Source organism: Onthophagus taurus, chromosome 2, assembly GCF_036711975.1.
Source record: "Onthophagus taurus isolate NC chromosome 2, IU_Otau_3.0, whole genome shotgun sequence".
In the NCBI taxonomy this organism is placed as follows: Eukaryota; Metazoa; Arthropoda; class Insecta; order Coleoptera; family Scarabaeidae; genus Onthophagus; species Onthophagus taurus.
In genome coordinates this window covers 26,739,608-26,763,709 of record NC_091967.1, presented here as the reverse complement: position 1 = coordinate 26,763,709, position 24,102 = coordinate 26,739,608, and the positions used below count along the sequence as shown (strand labels likewise).

Sequence of the window (24,102 nt, the reverse complement as noted above, 5' to 3'; positions counted from 1 at the left end):
AGGGAAATTTATCAGGGATAATACTAGAACTGTATTAAGAGATCGATGTTTAATACAATGTCGACAAAGGTCAGAAACGTTATTGGAAAACGATCTTATGAGGCCAAGATGGCGTTTAAACATGTCAAGTACGATGTAACGGGATGCTGTTGACGATGTTGGGACTTGCCAGCACCGATGTTGGCATGTATCAAGAGACGATACAATAGGATATTAGGAGATATCGTTGATGATGTTAACACCTCATGGAAAAAATTTAAGAGTAACCAGGTTTGGCAGTACTGAAAGATCTTTGAAATATTGTTGATGACGTTAACAGCTGATGGAAAAAATGTAAGAGTAAGCAGATCTGGCAGTACTGAAAGATCTTTGGGACAGCATAGATGGATGTGGGTTAAGTTAAAGTTATATTCGAATTTCCATAAGATTCAGATTCATAAAATTATTATTAAGTACTTAACATATTAATTGAATAATATTTTTTGTAACTTAAAGAACATACGACTACTCTAAATAATTCGAGTGTGCATCGCGTTTATTTTGCTATGATATAGAAGAATAGAAGATATTCCCAGTGGTGCATCTTGAGTAGATTCCGAACGCAGTGCCAAACAAAGAGTGATGAAGTGACTACGTGCTCGGGTATTGAGGTAAGGTATTGAGTAATATTGAATAGGTGTATATAAATAATAAATATAGGTATAACATAGAAATATGGTGTCTCTTTTGTGAATTTACGTCTAATTTAACATTGTTTAGTATATGTATAGTTTAGTGTTATTGTGTGTATTGGCTAATGGCGGACGGTTACAATGTTGTAATCCCGACCGTCCGTAATTACTCCTAAACAATCAAATTACTATCTTTTATTTTATAATTTAGGTCCAGCACTCGACTTACTGAAATATATTTCAGATGCCACGAAATTACCAAAGAAAGACGGAGACCAAATACAAATTAGAAAACTTAGAAAAAGCCATTCAGGATGCGAAGAACAAAACACTGTCACTAGGAAAACCAGCTGCTACTTTTTCTGTACCGAAAAGTACGATACATGACCATCTCAAGAATGAGGTTATAAAGAAACCAAAAACTGAAAGAAAGGCTATATTTCCACAAGACTTATGATTTATGGTTTAACCATAGAAGTGGTGCGGAAAATAGCTTTCAAATTTGCTGAAGTAAATAATTAGAAGCACAATTTTGTTAAAACATCCCAAATGGCAGGAAAAGATTGGTTCTACGGATTTAAAAAAAAAAACATCCTAATAGTTCGTTACGTAAACCTGAGTCTACTTCTATCAATAAAATTACAGCTTTTAATGAAACAGATGTTCTTCAACAATTTAGAAGCTTTGCACACAAAACACCACTTTGATGCTAATCGTATTCATAATGTTGACGAGACTGGCATATCTAATGTCCAAAGAAATGTAAGAATTTTAGCACCAAAAGGCCAGAAACAAGTTGGCACGGGAACGAGTGGAGAAAGAGGCATGGCAATAACAGTTGTTTGCGCATTTAGTGCTTCAGGAAAATATATACCTCCGTTTTTAATTTATTTTTAAGTGGAAGCGTATGAATGCCCAATTGTTGCGTGGAGGCAATGCTGATATGATAGTAGCCATTAGTGATTCGGGTTGGATCACTATCTATTCGTACATTGATTACACCACTTCATCTCCAGAAAGTCATGTTAGTCTTGCTTGCTATCTGCTTTGTACCACAATAATATTGTTCTCCCTTCCACCGTACACATCGCATCGTATGCAACCACTAGACTTAACATTTTTTACACATCTCAAGACTTCATACAATAGAAAGTGCGACTTGTACATGGCTTCAAATGTAGGTCGAAAAATTACACAGTATGAAGTGGTCAAACTTTTTACGAAAACATTCAATCGTATCAGCAATATAGAGAAAACACCAAAGGCTTTCGGGCAGTTGATATATGGCCAATAAATACAACCAAGTTTGATGAATAACAACTATCGGTAGATGCGACAACACTATCTGAAAATCCTATTGGAAATTTGTAAAGTGTCGTAACAGTGATGCACAGATAGCATCGACATCAAATGTGCAGCAAAGACCAAATCAAATGTGTGTTGGATAACTCAATCCCATTTGAAGATGTTGTTAATGTTCCCAAACTAGCAAAACTGAAAAGTAAACAAACTCGTAGAAAAGACACTCAGCTATAATAACCAGTAGTCCTATGAAAGATATTAAAAAAAAGACAGAAAGAAAAATAAGGAGCACATGAAAGGGAGAATGAAGAATCTTGCATTTGCAGATGATAAGATTAAGACAAAGATTATATCACACATATGAAAGATATCCGAAGGAGGAAGAGTATTATTGCCTAATTTGTGATGAAAAGTATGAGGATCCTCCAAGTGAAGACTGGATAAAATGCTGCAAATGTAATTTATGGGTCCATGAAAACTGTACGAGTGGTGAAAGTACATCTAGTGGATTTATTTGTGATTTATGTGATGATGAGACTATATTCGTGATTACCTCATACACCACGGATACCAAGGTTTTGTTTTTTTATAAATATTTGATTTATATTGAAAATTTATCTGCGCTGTTTATGAGAACATAGGATTGATTATTTTAAGTAAAGTCTCAGTCAACATTCCTAACTTTATCAGGTTTTGTTTTATTTCAATTTTCCCTTAAGTGTTCGCAATTACCCCACTCTCCCAACCCCCTAAATTTGTTATTGAGGCAAAGAAGTGGACCATTTGGGAAACCTTTCCCAAAAGGAAAAAGATGAGGAAGTGCATAGCACATATCAGCAAAAGAATTATTCCTAGAGGCTTTCCTCGAGAAACCTTGCAACCAAGTCAGTTGTAAATCGATTAACACGACAAATAAGAAAGAAACTTGAATGAAATCTTTTCAACAATATTTAAACAACATAGAACCCAACAGTCACGAAATATGGAAAGCAACAAGAAGAATCACGAGAAAATCTAATGAAATATCAACTTTAAATATTGATAATGGACACTTAGTAACTGATCAACAGAAAAGTACTAGTTAAGCAGAATATTTGGAGAAAATAGTCAGACCCCACATCTTCAGCACCCCAAATATCCCTACTTCTGTGATATCATATAACGAAAACCATAAACCGGTATTAAACAGTAAGTTCAAAATAAATGAAATTCGACAGATAATTAAAAATCTGAAAACTAAGAAAGCTCCAGAACTTGATCAAATTCCTAACTTGGCCATAAAAATCTACAGGAAAAAGGAGTGCAGTTTTTGAAGAGATTATTCAATGCCTGTCTGGAACAGGGTTACTTTCCAAGCTGTTGGAAACACGCCCATGTACTTATGTTTCTAAAGCCAGGGAAGCCCAACAGCAACATTATCCAAAATCTCATATGCGGACGATACAGCCTTAATAGCGCAAAGCTTTGATCTCGACGATGCGACTGAAAATCTGCAAATAGCTATAAAAACCCTAGTCAAATGGTTTAAGTCTTGGAATATAGCAAAAAATCCATCCAAGTGCATCGCAAAACTTTTTACACTCAAACGAATTAAGAGCCCACTGGAATTAACAATTAACGGAGAGACTATTAGATGGAACGACTCGGACGAACCGGTTAAATATCTTGGCATATTCCTTGACACAAGATTAACTTGGAAATACCATATACTCAAAAAAATCAATCAAGGTTACGGAAAAGTGAAACAACTAAATGCGAAAACACTATTCTAATGTATAAAACCCTCATTCGACCACTCATCACCTATGTCTGCGTTTTCTGGGGAAACTCGGCTAAATCAAATCTTAATAAGGTTCAGGTTTTACGAAAGAAAATAGTACGCATAGCAGTAGACTCCGAGTGGTATATCTCTAATGATCAACTACACAACGAATTAAAAATTGACAGTATCATAGCTTTTATATCTACAATGATTTCCCGGTTTCCTGAACGCATACAATTCATAGAAGAAAAAAAGAACATCCACTGTCGTCTTAAAAGAAAACTACCACAAGACATCTACTTGAATTAAAAATACATTAAATGTTACCATTCAATTTGACTTATGTTTATTATTTTGTAAGTGGCGATTATAAGAAAAAGTCTTGTATAGTAATGTTAATTTACTGGTCTGACAATAAAATTACTTAAAAGAAAGAAGATGGCAGGGAGAAAAGCTAAAGACACTGCGATGAAAGAGAGTGACCTCAATGATAAAATTATAGCTAAATCTAACAAGAGATGATATAATGCTAAAGCAAAAAAGTAAAGTGCAAGAAATTGTTGACGTAATCAACAATTTTAATCGATGATTTTGAAAAATCATGGAAAATCAGTTTGTCAGAATAATGTTATGAATCTTATCGAATAAAGATAATAAACTGTATTTATGCCAAAGATTTCAGAAATCATAATAAATCGATTTCTTAACATATTGGTACTAAATTTCCAACACTTACAAATAAAAGTAGGATCTTTGTAATAAAAAAGACCGTTTTCGAAAATCCTTTTTAGTTTTTGAGAGTTTAATCATCTTTAAAACTTAAATGAATCTTATCGAATTGATAAAAGAGTATGTTGGTTAAGATTTTAGGAATAATTAAAAATGTTTTCTAATAACAAAGTTAAAGTTTGATATTAAATATAAAAATGATTGAAAATCTATTATTATACGGTTCGAAAACGCGTCAATAACCTCTTTGCATACTTATTGACCCGTCGTATTCAATAATAAATCCGATCGGAAAGGCATACCCTTGTGTGGCCAAGACACGCAATAATTACCATATGCCCACCTTCGCGGTGCACTTTCGTAACTCCCTCAAAAATTATAATTACACATCACAGAGTTAATTAAAATTTTAATCACCGCTTACGTTAATGTCGGTACCTTACCTTACGAGATGATTTCCACCGTATCGAAATCGATAAATCAATGAGAGAGGATGAGAAAATATTTTTAGGGAAAGAAAAAACATATTTTTTTTTTAAACAGAGTAGAAGAATAATTTTAATATTAATTTTCTTTAAAATACTTATAATAATATATACAATTCAAAAAAAATATACATAATGATTCGTCATTGCCTTTGATCGACCAAATGTGGATGTGGTATATAAAAACTATAATGTCCAGTTTGGTTGATATAACTTGAGGAGGACTCTTGGAAATGATGTAAATATTGGTTTGTAGAAGGTAATGTTTGTATACGTGGTAATTCAAGTGAACTCGATTGGATTGGATTCGTTTCTGGGTTATTATCTAAACTTGATACTTTTTTTTCATTTTCGTTATTTTTTGATGTACTTTTCTTGTTGATATTTTTGTGCGTTTTAACATGTTTTGCCAAATGATCCGATCTCATAAACCTTTTCGAACAAACATCACAAGAAAATCTCTTCTCACCCGTGTGAGTTCTAAGATGTCTTTGCAACTCATCTGATCTTGTAAACCTCTTTCCACAGTATAACCAATTACACACGAAAGGTCGCTCCCCAGAATGCATCCTCAAATGTGCTTGTAAATGTGACGTTTTACCGTAAACTTTCCCGCAATCTGGATAATGACACACGTGTGTCTTTTTTCCTGTCGTCTTAACACCCCCATGTTCTTCTTTTAAACAATTCGGACACTGGCATTTAATGCATCGTCTACCTTTGATGTAATTCGTTGGAAATTCGGGTTTGATTCCGTACGGAATTACGTAAGATGTTTGATGAGGTGGTGGCCATGAGTATGCATAATATCCACTTTGAGTCACAGGCGAAAAACTTCCCGAACTTGTCGAAGAGGTTGTACTTCCAGATGGTGATTGCGGAAACCAATATTGGTTGGTGCTGTATTGGTAGTGGGGCGAATACTCGAGCGGAGATAAGGAAGGCTCTGAAGAAGGCACTTGTGTCGTGGTCCAATCGCTACTTGATGATGATGTAGGCGATGGTGTCATCTGATTATAACTATCATAGAGTCTACACGGAGGAATCAAATTTATTGAAGACATCATCTGAAAATAATAAAAAAAAATTAATTAAGTTCATAAATTTGTATGAACATCTTGATGATGAATTAATTTTAAATGAAATCACTTACTTGTGGTGTTTGCACAACCCTATTCATCTGATGGTGGTGGTATTCCGAAAAAGAAGAACTGTGATGAACGATGGTGGTGGTCATCTAGTAACTTCTTAAAAGTTGTAGTCAGTCCCCTTCCTTAAACGGTCACTTTAAGCACTGACTCGCTAATAACTGAGATTTGAGATGCCGCGCGCGTTCCTCACCCGACGACGGAGAGGACAAAGATCCGGGGGCGGAGCTGCGCGATGAGCCCTGCGCCACGAGCCCCACAAACAGACCTACGAGTGGCCCCTGGATCCACCAAGAGATCTTGAAAATCCGGGAGAGGGAAGAAGAATGTCTATATAGGATTTGAGGAGGAAGTTCTTAGGGAAGAGGGGTAAAATACGAGAAATGCAAAACGAAACAAGGGTTGGAAATGAATCTTTATGTGTAATGATAAATGAACAACGATTGACGTGATCTTGCTTATAAAGTAGAATGAAATTTTCCAAGTAAAAAAATCGAATTAACGAGAACGAAGTTGTATCCAAGTATAAAGAACTACTTTAAGATCCTATTTTTAAAATATGTTTAACTTACGGAGTGTTAACCATATAATTTATCACAACATAAAAAACCTTAGTTCGAATACATGACGTAGAATAACCGCGTGAACCAATCTAAGCCACGTGAAGCATTTGAATCAATCTGTAACGACCACCTATTAATCAACTAAATCTTCCAATCAACCCAACCCTAAAACAAAACTTTTTTCTAAATCGTTACAAAAATTTTATAACCAAAAAAATATATATACTCACAAAAAAAAACGCCTTGTTAGTTTAAAATTTAGTCACACTTCTTCGGAATTTCTTAACAAATCCTCCAATAAAGAAGTAAATGCTAATTGAATAATACTTTTCTTTTTTGCTTTTTTTTCTAAAGAGGTCCTACCGGGTGATAAACTCTTGCACTAAGATAATTAGTAATACTACCCACAACAAGACCGTGTCGTTTTTTTCTAAAAGGACAAAATGCAGTTGGGGGTCCAAGGTATACAAAACCCCGCATAACTTTTGCTAAAATGAAAAGGCTACCTACTGACCAAAAGCAAAGGGGCCGCCGAAGACCTCAAGATGTTGTAAATCAAACCGAAAAATCCCTCTTGGACATAAATCAATCCCTAGTACTGCTGTTGACGACCGCCACTGGACAATGAATCCAGCAGCGAATCTTTACTTAAAAGGGTCACTTATACACATACTAAAAAAAAAATTTTAAATTAATCGTTAAAGACGATTAAACGTACAAGGTGGTAGATATAAAAAACGGGAACGGTGTTTTGTTACAAATATCATGTGTCAAGTATGTTCCCAGGACCATAAAAATCGGCGCTGTTCATTTATAAAGAACCCCGAAGAATAACTAACAAAGGACGGCGAGGGTGCGATTTCAGGTGTGTATAAAAAGACCTCTTCTATTGTGCTAAAACGGTGCTCTGGTTGTTTGTACTGCACCTGATTTTTTGTAACAGGTTTAGACATTTGGTTTAAACCTTTTTTTGTAATAAAGGATGTAAAAAAGCAAGTACATCATTACCATTATACCAACTATAATCATTAGAATCTACTAAAACGTATATATTTAAAAATTCAAACTGTATTTGAACATTTCTATTCGTTCATAGGAAAACAATTTTAGAATTTAAGCAAAACATTCATAAGAAATAAGCAGAATAGTTCCTGTCTGCCCTTTCATTGATATCCTCACTGGACAGTTAATGTTTACTGTTTTACGATTGTTTATCCTTTAACCGCTAAATAGCTGTTTGGCAGTAGTCAAAATGCCATCGCTTCATTGACTAGATCGAGAAATTCTGCAATTGTCAGGCGATCAACGTTGACTGTTTGCACAAACGTGTCTTGAACCATTTATGTACGAAGATGGCAGGGTGGTAGTAATTATAAAAAGTCTTCTTTGAACAAGACAACCTGGAAACAGAGTAACAGTCGAATGTTAACCACAATTGGCAAGCTGATTTTTCATCGGGCTTTCATTTGTTTTCCACCTCACAATAAAACTAAATATATGTGAGCAGGTAATAGTAAGCAGATTGCACAAGTATGACTAGGTTATATCGAGATATATGTCGAAAGGGGAAGGAATCATATTTTTGCTCAACTTCGTCTTAGAGTCTTCTAGGCATGTGCCGTAATTATTTTGGCTGTGCACCCACTTTCTCGTTTACCTGAGCTCCAGAAATTGAAGTTTTTAGGTATTATCTAAAAACTGAAGTCTAGTGGGACTAGAGATATAAATGGTGGTTGCTCTAAATACAAAGATCAAATACACTTTTGCATTGAGAGTATGTATTATGTTATAAAAATCAGAGAGAACTATTGTAGAGTAGTTTGATTTGGAAAATTTGCAATGGGATCTAATAGCCATGTAAGAGTTGTTGGATATTAATGTGTAAGTATTCGAGGTACTGTAACATTTAATGATTGTAGTACTGTTGTTATACCACCTGATGGATGTGGCCGATATTGCTAGATTCATAAAAGGTAGGAAATTCGGATGGATGGGGTACGTGAGACGAATGAAGACCGAGAAAAAGATGGATGTATGATGTGAAGGACGATTTAAGAGAATAGGAGTTAGGAGATGGAGACGGTTGTGTTGTGAAAGAACAGAATAGAAATAGGTCATTGAGCAAGCTAAAACCCACCAAGGATTGTAGCACCAAAAGAAGAAGAAATAGAAATCGGACTTTTCAAGCCTTTCAACTATACTCCAAGATAGGTAATATTGTCACTGTATACAAATGTTGATGGTTACTTGAGATTTTATTACACTAATACATTAATCCTATTACACTAATAGATACAAAAAGCAGTCATGTATAAAGATCTTTGTATTTTGGAATACAAACGTGCAATACTGTTAATTATTACTACAAGAAATAGTGTTACATATAAAAAAACTATTTATATAGTCTTCATATTGACTTCAATACAATTAGGTTCTGATATCATAGGAAGGCCTTTTGAATAGTATTTTTGGAAAGCATAATATTAAACTGTTGTTAATCACCTCCTGCGGAGATGATAACTGGTAATTAGATATGAAGTTTTGATTCCCAGACATTACAGGGCAAATTGCAATTATGTACAGTATTTATGAAGAATATGTGATCACTGTTGTATGAATCGTGTAATACTTTCCACGTAACATGCATCGAAATTCGTAGATATATAATTGACTAGTCAAGTGCAGAGAAAATACTCGACCTTGCAGATAAGTGGGTTATTGTATTTTTCTTTTAAATCAAATTATCCTCTTTCAACACTTTCTCGACAATGGATACCTTTATTTCTGAACCCTCATATTGGATTATGAGCTTTAAAATCCCCAAAAAGGCATATTGTTACCATTGGATTCATTAATAAAATTACAGAAATTTCCAAACGAAATGAAATTGATGGTATTGCAGTGCCTCTGCTGGTTAGCAAAGCCTGTAGTATCTGGAAGTTGAAAAAAGTATTTTTTTTACGTTCGGCATTCAGGATCTGTGTATAACCTTTTCCAGCATTCCGATGAAGAATTATTTATCGTCATTGAAGACACATGGACCCTGCAATGTTCACTTATTTACTTTTTTAAATTTATGTTAGGAACAAGTTAGTACAATCAATTCTCACCACTAAGGCGTAATTCGGTAGTCGATTGATTCTCCTTCTAAGTTTAGCTTAAATCGCTTGCGTGCGAATCTTTTGCAATATGTTGACTCGTTTGGGTTGAATTGTAGAACCCCGCTTGCAAGCGACGTAGGCTCAATACTTCAAAGTTGCACATTCTGCACTCTAAGGCTAGTAGGGATGGTTATGATGCACACCCATGATGTGCTCCTTTCGAGATATTCTGATACTTTCTGCAGAAAATACTTTCACATGGTATTAGAATGATTTGCTGATAAAAGAGCTCTATAGTTGAATTACCCATAGTTGAGGAGGGACCGTTGGAAACTAACGTAATTTCCAGGTAACTTCATCGTTACTTAAATCACATCAAGTATTGTAGAGATGCTCTTTATCTTGATCATCAGTTCAATACCTTAACTTATACAACCCAACTTCCTGCCATATCATTTAATTAATCCTGTTCAATTATTGGAGATCTTGTGTTGCATATATTGCCATTATAGGCTCACTAATATTTGATTGATAATGTATTGAATCTCCAATGGAGATACTGCCTTGAAAAATCTATTAGAATATCCTTATTGTAAATTCATCGCATATGCTGTAAATTAGGATCTTGTCATTGTAGTTACTAGAGATACTGCCATTCAACTTAATTATCATTATTGAAAATGTATTAGAGATCCAATGGAAAAACGTCTTTAAGAAATCACCGCCATTTGAAAAACTGCAATTAGAAATCTATTGGAGTGTCATCATCGCATGGTTACAGTTTTAAATTTTTTGATCATAATTCTACATTAAGTAGTTACATAACAATTAAACAATTGCAACCTCAGAAGGTTAAGATCATCTGGAACAATTTTTGCATACAATGTTTACACCTGAACATAGTCCAAAGAAAACAAAGTATTTGCAAATATTTTATATAGTTAGTTAACGATGATGAACATTTTTGTAAGAAAATGTTGTTTAAAAGTACCTGATATAGATAAGTGTAGTATATAGGTGATGGCGTAGGTAAACCATCATGAACATCAATAGGTAACTTACCTGAACCTGAAAGTAATCATCTTGGTCAGTAAAGCAACTATATAAAATTTTCCTGGGTTTTATCACGTTTCCTAAGACACTAAAACGTGACCTATGAAACTATCCAGTATGACAGATCTAACCTACTACTTGGTGTACAATAATAGATTGACATATCGGCAACTACTAGTTTCGAATACGACATGGAAACTGGATTGCGGAAAAGAGTGGACCCCATTCACAATTTCATCTTGCTTGGATTAAGTAGAACAAACCGAAACTCCGACAACCTTAATTGTCTGTTACCAGTAATTCTCAGAGAGAGTCCTTTAGGCTTATGCTATGTTATCAATAGTAACATATAGTAATATAATTTATCTGGTTATTTGTCTACTATATCTGTCGTATTTTATTATAACTTTTCACGATTTGTTCACTCAAACTTTCGTACTTAAGAAATACATGCTCAAGATGCCCGCATTCATAGAAATTAGAATCCGATAATTGTTTTTGTGTTTTTATACCGAGTATAGATTGTGACCAATCAAAAAATTTACAATTTTGTTCGGGTCAGATAGTTCTGGCAGAATGATTTGAGACATAGCCAAAACATGTGGGACGAAGTCTTCTTCTTCATTTTCTTTCTGTATTTAGGCATACCGACCTGCTTTTCCTCACATCTTTGCCCATAGTTAGTCGTTTGGAAGGTTGTCACTGCATCTTTTTCTAGGTTGTTTGATGCTCCTTCGTACCGCTCATGATTTGTTCCTCGGTATACTCACAATTCGTTCCTGCGATCATCATTCCATTTTGCTTTCTGTTTAATTCCATTCATTAAGTCATTGATGTTATCTACTCTGTATGTTTGTTTGATGTTCTCACTTCTTTATCTATCCATCAGTGTTTTCTTAATTATTCTTAATTTCTTAACACATATGTGATTGCAGTATAACAATTGAAAGACCTAATCGGTTTTATGGAGCAGAAGACTGTTGGGACTTTGAGTGCACTCTAACACACATTGTGGGATTATTATAACAAAGTGCTCAAATAGCTGGAAGGAACAGGAAACATTAGATATACTATGTATTTAACCTGACAGAAACTTAACTCATCAGATCAAAAAAAAAGTATTCTCATTCGATGAGAGTAGATGAGAGATGACTTCAAAATTTTAAATAATTTCCCCTTTTTTATTGCAGATTTGCAATCTCCCTAAATGTCTAAGTGTCCTTTGTGAATAAAGGTATTTTTCGAACTGATATTCTAACTCTTCTTCTTACTGCTCTTAGCAATACAATGTTGTGATTAAGCTATTTATTTTTCTTCAACATGTTTAACTAAAAGTTAAAACATCGTAATTAGGTCTACGTTCGAATACGTTTATTTCACCATATTGTATCAGTTAGGTACTTGACGCTTTTGCAGCTCGATTCTTTATTTTCGTTTCAATATTCTCGTGTGCAGTTGTTTCGATGTTCAGGTATTCGACTATAAATTTGCATCTAATCGGTGTCTTCGAGATAGTCATAGATTTATTAAATCATATTAAATGGTACAATAACCTCTGGAGATTATCCTCGTTTTCTGCCACCAGCACCGCTTTGCCCGCATAGCATAGGATTTTCCTATTTTGTATCCTCTCAATTTGCGTGCTTGTTTTATAATTTCATCTATTACGATCTTAACACTAGAAATACCAACAGTTGTTATATACCTATTTCTACCAACCCGGTCATTTTGACCGGTTTGATATTTAGTTGAGAAAATATTAAAATTCAGAGAAAAGTTTTAAATATAAGGAAATAAATTTAATTATAATATTGTAGGTACATGATATATACATCTATTTATATAAAAAGTAGTAATATTATTTGTTTGTTATTTAGGTTTAATTATTATTTAGATCACCACAATTTTGACATACAGAATTTTTTTTCAATGTACATTTACCACAAACTTGTTTTTTACAACCAGCACATATATTCACAGTTTTATTTTCATTGCAAAATCCTATTTGGCAAGTTTTTCTTATATTAGAACTTTCAGGACTCTTCAAGATGTCATTCAAGTTTTCCTGTTCTGATGGATCTTTATACTCTGCGAAAAGTTCTTTTGCTAATTGAAACAAAAAAAATATATATAGCTATATCACGTACGTATATCATAAAAATGAAAGTGGGAAATCAAAATAAACTAGAATTTTATTAAATACATAAAATTAGAAAAAGTCATAATATTATCATAATATATTAAATGAAATTTAAAGAGAAAATCTTGCGAACAATTGATACAACCGGTCATTTCGACCGCTCGGTAGTTTTAGTGTTAAATGGGAGTAGGCTTAGAAAGTCCTCCTGCGAAATGTCATTATTTATATTAATCTGTTCAGTTAATTCATCATTTATTTTTGCTTGAATCTTATTTTCTGAATTTAAGTAGTATAGCTCATGATGTATGCAATTTATACTTATATAATTTATTATATATGTCTGAATTATGTCTAAGCATGTGGTTCCATCTCGTGGTTATTCTCCGAACCAAAAACATCACGTAGTAATGTTTCGGCGCGTACAGAGCGCGCTCGTATCGCGATAATTGAGGGTGCTATTAACTGGGCGGGCTTTACGGATCCATGGCCGCCCTGACAGAGGAGGGCTTCGTAGTCGTCGTCGTAGTAAAATAAAACAAAAAACCAACGCAAATTACACACTGTGATATTTTATATGCGCGGTGGGGTTGCTCTCTGAGAGGGGATCGGCAAGCTCTTTGATGAATTAAAGTCAGTTCGAATCAAAACATATGAATGCGTACAGGTTTTGACGTGCGTCGCGACGTTTGCACCCTCTATTTTACAAATCGTAAACACCGGTTGTTCCGGAATTTGTTTTGACGAGGTGATATCATTAATTTCGTTCGGTAATTTATTTTTTTTTGTGTTGTTCAAAACTACTTTGGTGATTTTTGAAATAATAAAACTAGAATATCGAATTATATATGAATAAAAATTGTAATTATATTTTTGAATTTGTGTGTTAAAGAAGGAACGAAATTGTTGATCTGTCTTCTTTCAAACTGGAGGATCGAAAGGACCGTGATAAGGGGCAATCGTCCCCGGAACTTTTAGCAGTAAGTCTTTTTTATGAAGTTAATATTATAGACTTAATCGTGTTCAAAAACGGATGAACAGAACTGTGATGTTGTTATAAAAGGGGTTAATAGAAGAGAGATGTGGTTTTGAGATAGGTTGAGAGAGGATCGATGCATAAATAAATAAAAAGAGAGACCTATACGGTCTCTACGTCTTCATTTATTAAAAGGCCCGCTTTCGGTCGATGGTCATTAGTATTTGTCGGTGCTTTTAGACGATTATTAATGGTGATGTGGAACCGCTACCCCTTTTAAAACAAAATTTTTTTTTGTTGCTTTTGTTTACATGAGTGGATAAACAAATGTTTAAACAGATTTAAAACTTTACCGTCGGATATATGATATTTTAATTTTTAAAATTGATATCTTCCTGTTTTAGTGTATATTTAATTTCTATCACTGAAATATAATTGCTTCGTTTTCGAATCTGTACTTCATTAAAAACAGATTTCCTACTCTCGTACAGTTCACTTTACAAAGCACAGAACACATCATCGCCAACATACGGCTCATTTACTTCGCGGTATCCATTGTATCCTGTGCGGAACGTTACTGAATAGATTACCCGCACTCATTCATACCATACATCACTTTATTTCTTCATTCTTTTTTAATTTATTGCAATAACAGTAATTTACCATAAGCAGGTGTTATTTCAACGGGTGAAATGGGCTTTAATCGGTTCCATTAACGTCCACATAATATCTAATGTAGATATACACAGGAAACACTTATATTACTTATTATATCCATTTTAATAGTCTTGCGAATATCATCGGGTTGAAACTTTGCAGGTGATTGATATCGATAAGTTTTGATAAAGTTTAATGACATTGAAAAATGAAGTTGAGTTGTGCTTTATTTTTGATGGGGTTTGAAAGATTTTGTGGGTTCTTTAAAAAATGGCAACAGATTTCTTTTTTTCTTTTTGTGAAAAGAACGGAACTTTTTGGATAGCGTCATCGTCTGAAGGCTTTGTGGCCGAGTTGCGTGACCGAAAGGGCTGTGGATATTCTCCGAATTTAGAGCGGGCAATTTTCTTGTCAAGAACGGTCTGCGGGCGTCGTTGTTGCCCTTGTTTTTTTAAAATGAAACTTCCTTGTTTGATTGTTCCACTAACATTTTTTAGAATGCCGAAATTTATGCTACAATGTTTTGGAACTTTTTTTTGCTTGATATTTTTAAAAACTTACAATAACACATTATTTTGGTGAAAACGTGAAGTAGAATAACAGCAAAAATCTACTCCTTGATTTATACTATTTCAAATATTGAGAATAAGCTCTAAATCTCGAGTTTTGAAAATTGACACATGATAAAAAACAATCAGTATTGCCGACGGAAGTTAGCTATTTAATGTTACAAAGTTAAATTTTGTGCACCAAACCACCTTCTTTCTCCCGTTATCACACGTCCTTTACATCTTATAAGTTATATCCTTTCATTATTTAGATAACATGTAGTTTATACAACTATTCAGAGAAAACATTTTAAGCTTACCTTTTTTCTAAACTAAAATATTTTTCTACGTCATTCCACTTTATAACTAGCGCATGGTTACATCTGAGATAGATCTGCTTATGGATTATGTCACCTTAGTTTATTATGAACAATTTATATATAAAGCATTTTTCTCCATTATTTTTACTTTTTGAGTGAAGATCGACATTAACAATGAAAATCCAAAATTTTAATATTTGGAGATTTCCACCTTGTAACTAGAATATGGCTACACCTGAGATAGATTTGCTTATGGATTATGTCATCTTGGTTTATTATGAACAATTTTTATATAAAAGATTTTTCCCCAAAATTTTTAATTTTTGAGTGATTGTTGACTTTAACAATGAAAATCAAAAATTTTCATATTTTGAAAATTTCCACTTTTTAACTAGAACATGGCTACACCTGAGATTAATTTGCTTATGGATTATATCATCTTGGTTTATTATGAACAATTTTTATATAAAAGATTTCTTTCCATCATATTTAATTTTTGAATGGAGATTGACTTTAACAATGAAAATCCAAAATTTTAATATTTGGAGATTTCCACCTTGTAACTAGAATATGGCTACACCTGAGATAGATTTGCTTATGGATTATGTCATCTTGGTTTATTATGAACAATTTTTATATAAAAGATATTTTTCCATCATATTTAATTTTTGAATAGAGATTGACTTTAACAATAAAAATCCAAAATTTTAATATTTGGAGATTTCCACCTTATAACTAGAATATGGCTACACCTGAGATAGATTTGCTTATGGATTATGTCATCTTGGTTTATTATGAACAATTTTTATATAAAAGATTTTTTTCCATCATATTTAATTTTTGAATGGAGATTGACTTTAACAATAAAAATCCAAAATTTTAATATTTGGAGATTTCCACCTTGTAACTAGAATATGGCTACACCTGAGATAGATTTGCTTATGGATTATGTCATCTTGGTTTATTATGAACAATTTTTATATAAAAGATTTTTTTCCATCTTATTTAATTTTTGAATGGAGATTGACTTTAACAATGAAAATCCAAAATTTTAATATTTGGAGATTTCCACCTTATAACTAGAATATGGCTAGACCTGAGATAGATTTGCTTATGGATTATGTCATCTTGGTTTATTATGAACAATTTTTATATAAAAGATTTTTTTCCATCATATTTCATTTTTGAATGGAGATTGTCTTTAACAATGAAAATCCAAAATTTTAATATTTGGAGATTTCCACCTTGTAACTAGAATATGGCTACACCTGAGATAGATTTGCTTATGCATTATGTCATCTTGGTTTATTATGAACAATTCTTATATAAAAGATTTTTCCCCAAAATTTTTAATTTTTGAGTGATTGTTGACTTTAACAATCAAAATCAAAAATTTTCATATTTTGAAAATTTCCACTTTTTAACTAGAACATGGTTACACCTGAGATAGATTTGCTTATGGATTATGTCATCTTGGTTTATTGTGAACAATTTTTATATAAAAGATTTTTTTCCATCATATTTAATTTTTGAATGGAGATTGACTTTAACAATAAAAATCCAAAATTTTAATATTTGGAGATTTCCACCTTGTAACTAGAATATGGCTACACCTGAGATAGATTTGCTTATAGATTATGTCATCTTGGTTTATTATGAACAATTTTTATATTAAATATTTTTTTCCATCATATTTAATTTTAGAATGGATATTGACTTTAACAATGAAAATCCAAAATTTTAATATTTGGAGATTTCCCCCTTGTAACTAGAATATGGCTATACCTGAGATAGATTTGCTTATGGATTATGTCATCTTGGTTTATTATGAACAATTCTTATATAAAAGATTTTTCCCCAAAATTTTTAATTTTTGAGTGATTTTTGACTTTAACAATGAAAATCAAAAATTTTCATATTTTGAAAATTTCCACTTTTTAACTAGAACATGGTTACACCTGAGATAGATTTGCTTATGATTATGTCATCTTGGTTTATTATGAACAATAATTTTTATATAAAAGATTTTTTTCCATCATATTTAATTTTTGAATGGAGGTTGCCTTTAACAATGAAAATGCAAAATTTTAATATTTGGAGATTTCCATCTTATAACAAGAACACGGTTACATTTAAGATAGATCTGCTTATGGATTACGTCACTTTAGTTTATTATGAACAATTTATATATAAAATATTTTTCCCCATCACTTTTAATTTTTAAATGGAGATTGACTTTAGCAATGAAAATCAACAATTTTAATATTTTGGAGATTTACAATTTCTAACTAAAATATGGTTATTGTCTATAAGTTTCTTGTCATTCCATTTCACAGTCGGTAAAGCTCATTACCCTGGCCTTGTCTATAGGATCGGTGTCTTCAGAAAACAGTGATAAGATTTAACTATATTTGTTTAATACGACAACTACTTTTCCATTTGGAATCTAGGGATCCATTTGGATTTTCCAATAACAAGCAACAGCAGTATGAGATGAGTCAGCGTAACTTTCACACAGATAATCTTCACAGTCATCTCACAATCATTAGCAGAAAAGGTAGCAGGGAAACATCAGTATTTTCTCGGCATCAAAACCTGAAGATGCTCTTAATATGAGAGCGTTTTACATTCAGCATTGTGATCTTTCCATTTGCATATAGGGTGGTTACAACAAGTTTCCTATGCAGATGTGGAAAACAACCAGTTAGTCTTCTCTGGGTTCTGCATTGGAACTAACAATAATAAAGTTCTTGTACACATATAGAGGACCAACTGCTTACTAGACGACCAGAATACTTTACCCTATCTTACTGGTTTATTAAAGAAGACAATGTCCTCAAAAAGTTTCTCATAGAAAGACGGAGTCGAATGAAGTAACTTTATTACAGTATACTTTTTTCTATACTTATATAACCTTTAATAATTTTGTGTGTAAAAAGGTTGTGTCTTCAATCAGTTTCTGACAGAGAAGTGACCCACCTTAGTAGCCCTGTTTATGATTGCTGATCTCAAAATCTCTGCATTCGAATCAATATATTCTATCCTACACTGCAATCCTTAAAAGAAGTAATTCCAATAAGTTTCTTATAAAAATTGTTTTATTCAATATTCAATACAAGTTTTTCATTGTAAACTATTCAAGAATTTCACAAAATGAAAGAAAGAACAGAATTTTACTGTAATTATGTATGCTATTCAACAGGCGATTTCTAGGATGGTTCAAATTTAAGAAGAAGACATTAGCGACACCTTAAAAAAATTATAAATATACAGGGTGTTCCAGGCAAGTAATTCATTGCAGCTTTATTTGCTTCAAGTGTACCCGTATGTTTGAAATTCAGAATGTGGGAGATGTATAATTTGATCTTTCGTTCTAAAATATTTATAAATTTAGAGAGTAGTACAAAGTCGTTATATTTTGGCAACAACATTAGTTACGCTAGCTATTATTCAGGATATGCGGTTTTAGCATCAAAGAAGTCCTCATAGCGGTAGGGTAAATTCTAATACGGCAAATGTGTTGGATTTAGAGCTCAGCAGTCGCACTGAGACGATGGAGCACTACCCATTTCTGAGGGCTATCACACAGACTCCATGTCCCGTAGCTACTTTCTTGGAGCATCTGAATTCCTGGTTATGATTTCTATAGATTCTCAATGATATCCAAATATTTCCAAAAATGTTCTAAAGTAATCTAAGTTAAATCAAATAAACTTTTTAATTTAGGGAGAAGAAGAAAGCGCTGGTAGAGGACTTTGCTCAACATTAGAGTATATTTCATCCATTAAAAACTTCAGATCGTTGCAGAAAATTTGGGCATCGCTCTAATTCCAACCTATATTTTTTAAAATAGAAATCAGAAGTTGAAATAGCTTAACAATTTACTATATATAATTGAATCACAATTAAAAAACTACATTACGGAATAATAAACTTTTATCACATACGCAGTTGGTTTTAGAAATTGTCTGGTGTGTTGTAAGCAGTATGTTGTAGCTGTTGTAGCGGTGTCTAGTCCTCCACCAGCAGTATCTAGATTACTGCTTTCAGTAATCTAGATACTGCTGGTCTTCTGCAAGAATTATCTAGTCTTCTACTAGAAATGCTTAAAAATCTATTAGGAATCTATTAGCAATGTCTGATCTTTCACCACAAGCCTAGATTCTGCAAGCAGTGAGTAGTTTTCTGTGAGGTGTATCCACTTTTCTATTAGCATAATCTAGTAACTAAAATCTATGTTAAATCTAAAATGTGTTAAATAAACAAATAAGACTATAAATAAACAAATAAGAGATTGTAAAATTTTAGTTTCTAGTTTTATGAATTTATCGTCACATAGATGTAATCTTCTAATCTAACTGACGCAACCTTATATTGTGAAATCGTCTGATTCAAATCAAAAGAAAATATCACACACTATAAAAGAGATACGATTGTTGAAAATAAAGTATTAAGTATGAATAGAACTCATACTCTCCATATCTATATCTAGCACAGCGAGATTCTGACTACTTCGATATATAATTCTAAGCGATCTTTCTTCTAGAGAAGCTCACAAATTTACCTTGTCACATTGATAATGTTAAGAATCATAATGGTAGAAAACATTGCTGCAATGAACAAATATTGTGAATGATATAGAAGGCAGCTAATACTTTGTTACGCACAAGAACTCTAAATCTCAATTTGATGATACATCGGAACTGCAAAATTGATAAATACATAAGAAAATTCAATTGATACTAGACCTGAAGGTAAATCGTAGACAGCATCGAGCATTGACTGCATACATAATAACTGTAAAAACTGGTTTTCCGAATTCAGTATGATGCAGGTCTTTATATTATTTCAAGGACTATCCAGAGTTCGTTGATATTGGTTAGTATGAGTAACACACTAATCTCTCTTTGTATAGTGAAATAGTTGGATTGTCTTAACCTGCAGCGTCATGTCCACTTGAACACTAGCTCCGTAAGTAGTTATTTCTACCATTGTGGGAAGCTAGATGTTAGAGTGAATTTGGGGGCATCATTGTCAGCGGTAGATTTATCTGTCTTAGCAATATTCTTCAACATTGCGACAATAGCTGATCACCGATTGATTTACTACTGCTATTACCTTATTTATATCTTTGGTGCAGAACCACTTTCGATACATGTATTGGTTGTGATGTCATCAATGAGTTTACCTATAACTCGATGCTTATTAACCATATCAGCAAAAAGAACTGAAAGTTTCATTTTGGGAAAGTATACATCGAACTTGCAACTGAAACAAAATTCAATATGTCCAAAATAGAGCCCAAAATGATTATTAATTATTAATTAATTAATTATTATTAACTATTATGACTATTAACATAACTCAGCATCAGGTGGATAGCAATTAAATGGATATGTTATGGATATGTGGGCTGCGTTAAATTCCAGGTCTTTAGTAATAACCGCAAACTAGTTATCTTAACACGTCTTGAAAATATAACAATTTTTCAAGAAAAGGATTTTTCGCGAATTTTTAGATGTACTGGAAATACATTATTAATAATACAAAATATAGTTCAATTTATTCGGAAATAGATTTTAGGATATTTTCAAATATATTCAGTAATTGTTAATACAGTGTTTATTTCCAACATGAAATGATATCTTTAATATCCGATTTCCTCTCCATAATAAACATAATTCTCTTTATATATTCTGAAAATATCGTAACAACATTTATATTATTTGTCGCTAAATGTCACCGCTTTGTCCTTGAAAACTTATTGTAACCCACACCACGTTTTCTTTTAATTTGTTTGCGTTCTAAAATTCCTTTATAAATTGTTAAAATTTTCTAATTTGTAGTATTGAAACCATTTCAGTATCTTTTAAATCTTATACGCCATTATAAGCCACTATTAATGTATGTATTTGTTGGTTTAAATTTTTTTCCTATGTGCATTTTTTCTCTAATCATAAAACAATTACTAATAAATTTTAAAAAAATACCGGAGGGTGTTTATTATCATAGTAGGTAAGGTAGTCCACGTGTTTCATGATAGCATTTCACAAATTAGCATAGTGCATTTTAATTGCGCCTCGGGCTTCTCGTATTAATGCTGTGGACCAATTAAGGTTCGTTCTATTACCATACTGTGTGTTAGTATACCTAATTACGATTTAATGCGGTACCATGTTCTGAACGTTAAAAATGAAAATGTCGAGTTCGTCTCGTATTTACTGTTGTCGTCAACGTGTTTTCTTTTTGTTTATCGGGCAATTTCTTTGCAATTCATATTTGATGGCCGTACATACATTTACGTGGAAATCCAGAACACGCTTTAACAACATGTTTTTCAACGTCAAGATTGTTTGCTATATGAAAAAATCCGATAAAAAATTTAACTTCTTCATCATTTATTTACGTAGGTACTCAGAACCGGTTTCGATCTAATAGATCATCATCAGATGAATGGTCACAATAACATAATAATCACACAATATCATAATTGATTAACGGTTCACATTCACCATAAACTTTGGTGAAATGGATCTTGTATACAATAACAATTAATTTGCTTTAGAGCATTTGGAAAGTGACGTATCAGTTGGAAGAGTTATATTATAGCGACTGTTGGTGGTCGTCGTAGTCGTCGTCGTCGGCGTCATTGTCAATTATGTTAGTCGTGTACCATACTTGATCATATTTATTAGGGGACTCGGTCCGGAGAGATGAGATATGCTCTGGGTTCACGATGTCGACCGCAGCCGGTCGTGCAGACAATTGCCAACGACGTGTCACCGTCCGGGAAGATAAAGCGCGCGTTTCAGCCACAATTCACGTGCTAACTCACCGTGATTTGTCGATGAATACTGAATTTCCATAGATATCGATTGATTGTGTAAACAATGAAAAAAATAAACATCTTCAAACAAATTGATGTGGAAGATCTTTAAATTAAGTAATTACACATCAAAATATATTTTCCGAATTCAGTATGATATAGGTCTTTGAATTACCGTATTTTCTCGAATCTTATCCGCACTTGAATCTAATCCGCACCACGATTTTAAAAATGCATAGTGGTAAAAAATTTAATTTGCGAATGTAATCCGCATCTTTCTTTGAGCAATTCGACAACACCAAAACGATGCTTGTTGTTAACCATAAACATATATTTTTTCTGTTGACTGACGTTGATGCACCTAAAGAAACCTTGCTTACGACGAGTTTTTATTAGACCAGACTTTAAATTTACAATGCCAGCAAAAATTGGAAAATAAATATAATTTTAAAAATAAATAGTAATGCCTAGCACGAATTCCGTTCATATACTGCCATCGTAGTAGCTCGAACGTGGTGTGTGCTTAATTATACATATAACAGCGTAATTATAAAAAAAAGTAGCAAAAATGTAAAAGGTTCTTCTATACAGCAAAGTTTAAAGAGATGTTATTAAGTTAGCGTTAAGGAAATCGAAAAGCTGGTATAATTTTTGCGGTTAATGAGAGTAACGTTGCGGCTGTTGCGGAAAGACAAGGTAGCTATTGCAGATTGAGGCATCGTGCAAAAAATTTACCGGGCCAAAGAAGCGATGATTTCATGAAATTGACGAGGCAGTTTTCTAGTTAAACTAGTTTTCTAAGGTTGGGCTGTGGGATTTATGCGCCGAATGGTGCTATTGTTGAGGTGCAGAACTACAATTTCCCAAAAGCTCCTAATGATTTTCAAGAAAATTTCAATTTGTCTCAAACTGTAAATGTCAACGAAATGGTAGTATATCTGGATTGCTACCCAATTACACACTGGAAAGAAGAGGTGTATGGGAAATTTCTTTATAAACGAGTGGTTGCGAAAAATTGCGCATAACATTGATGCTAGCAGTAACAAGTGATAGGGAAAAATTGCTGTCATTATTAATATTGAGAAAAAAACCATTCTGAAATCTGAAAAACTTCCCGAATGACGTCGTAGTTAGGGCACAACAAAAAGTATGGATAATGGAAAAGCTGATGATGGAATGATTAAGACAAGTATGGAGTCTTAGACCAGGAGGATTATTAAATAAGGATATTAATTAATCATAGACTGATTGCCCTTGGTTTAGACTTGTTGTCATAATAATAATACATGGTGGAATAACATCCATACTACAAGCTGTGTATGTATATGTATACTAACAAACTCGAGAATTAACAAAACCGGGAGCAATTAAAGGAGCTTCTGAACTTGCTCAGTGAGTGTAGGCGACATAGAAAACGTTCCCTGAAAACAATATTATAACATCATTAAAGAAATTTTGTATAATCCGAATTGATCTGTATTGATCCGAAGATGACGTAATATGGGAAGAAAATGATACATAAAAATGTAAATATCGTTCTAAAACCCTTAATAAAGTGTTATTGTTATAATGTGATTTTATTTTACTATTTTCCAAATTGCAACTATACGACTGCGAATCTAATCCGCACCCGATTGTAATCCGCATTTGATTTTAGAGTACATAAAATTTGTAAAAAAGGTGCGGATTACATTCGAGAAAATACGGTATTTCCCAAGTCATAGAATCTTCGTGAATATTGGTTAGTGTGTGTGAGTAACATCCCTCCTTGTGCATTGTGAAGTCGTAATCTTGTTTTAACCTGCGGCGTCATGTCCACGTAGA

General features: G+C 33.0%; 2 protein-coding genes across 3 annotated transcripts in view; one reads left to right on the top strand and one right to left on the bottom strand.

Annotated features, from left to right (window-relative positions):
• Positions 1-5,026: 5,026 nt before the first annotated feature.
• Positions 5,027-6,258, bottom strand: LOC111415199 (transcription factor Sp8-like). Its single transcript, XM_023046754.2, has 2 exons — positions 6,103-6,258; positions 5,027-6,016 (listed from the first exon to the last, which is right to left on the bottom strand). The coding sequence occupies exons 1-2, from the start codon at positions 6,184-6,186 to the stop codon at positions 5,093-5,095; spliced, it is 1,008 nt and encodes a 335-aa protein (XP_022902522.1). The 5' UTR covers positions 6,187-6,258; the 3' UTR covers positions 5,027-5,092.
• Positions 6,259-13,598: 7,340 nt separating this feature from the next.
• LOC111418356 (transcription factor Sp8) overlaps positions 13,599-24,102 on the top strand; it is a 179,035-nt gene continuing 168,531 nt past the window's right edge. Inside the window, exons 1-2 of one of the 2 annotated variants that reach the window (XM_071194578.1) lie at positions 13,599-13,721; positions 13,844-13,931. The gene's annotated coding sequence lies outside the window, so the exon portion shown is untranslated. Of the gene's footprint in view, positions 13,932-24,102 lie in introns of both variants that reach the window. The other variant, XM_071194577.1, reaches the window with a different exon arrangement.

Bases quoted from the DNA above. Each gene is read 5' to 3' on its own strand.
- LOC111415199 (XM_023046754.2), bottom strand. From the start codon at position 6,186: ATGACCACCACCATCGTTCATCACAGTTCTTCTTTTTCGGAATACCAC. The intron at 6,017-6,102 runs GTAAGTGATTTC...TATTATTTTCAG, and splicing joins GGGTTGTGCAAACACCACAA to ATGATGTCTTCAATAAATTT.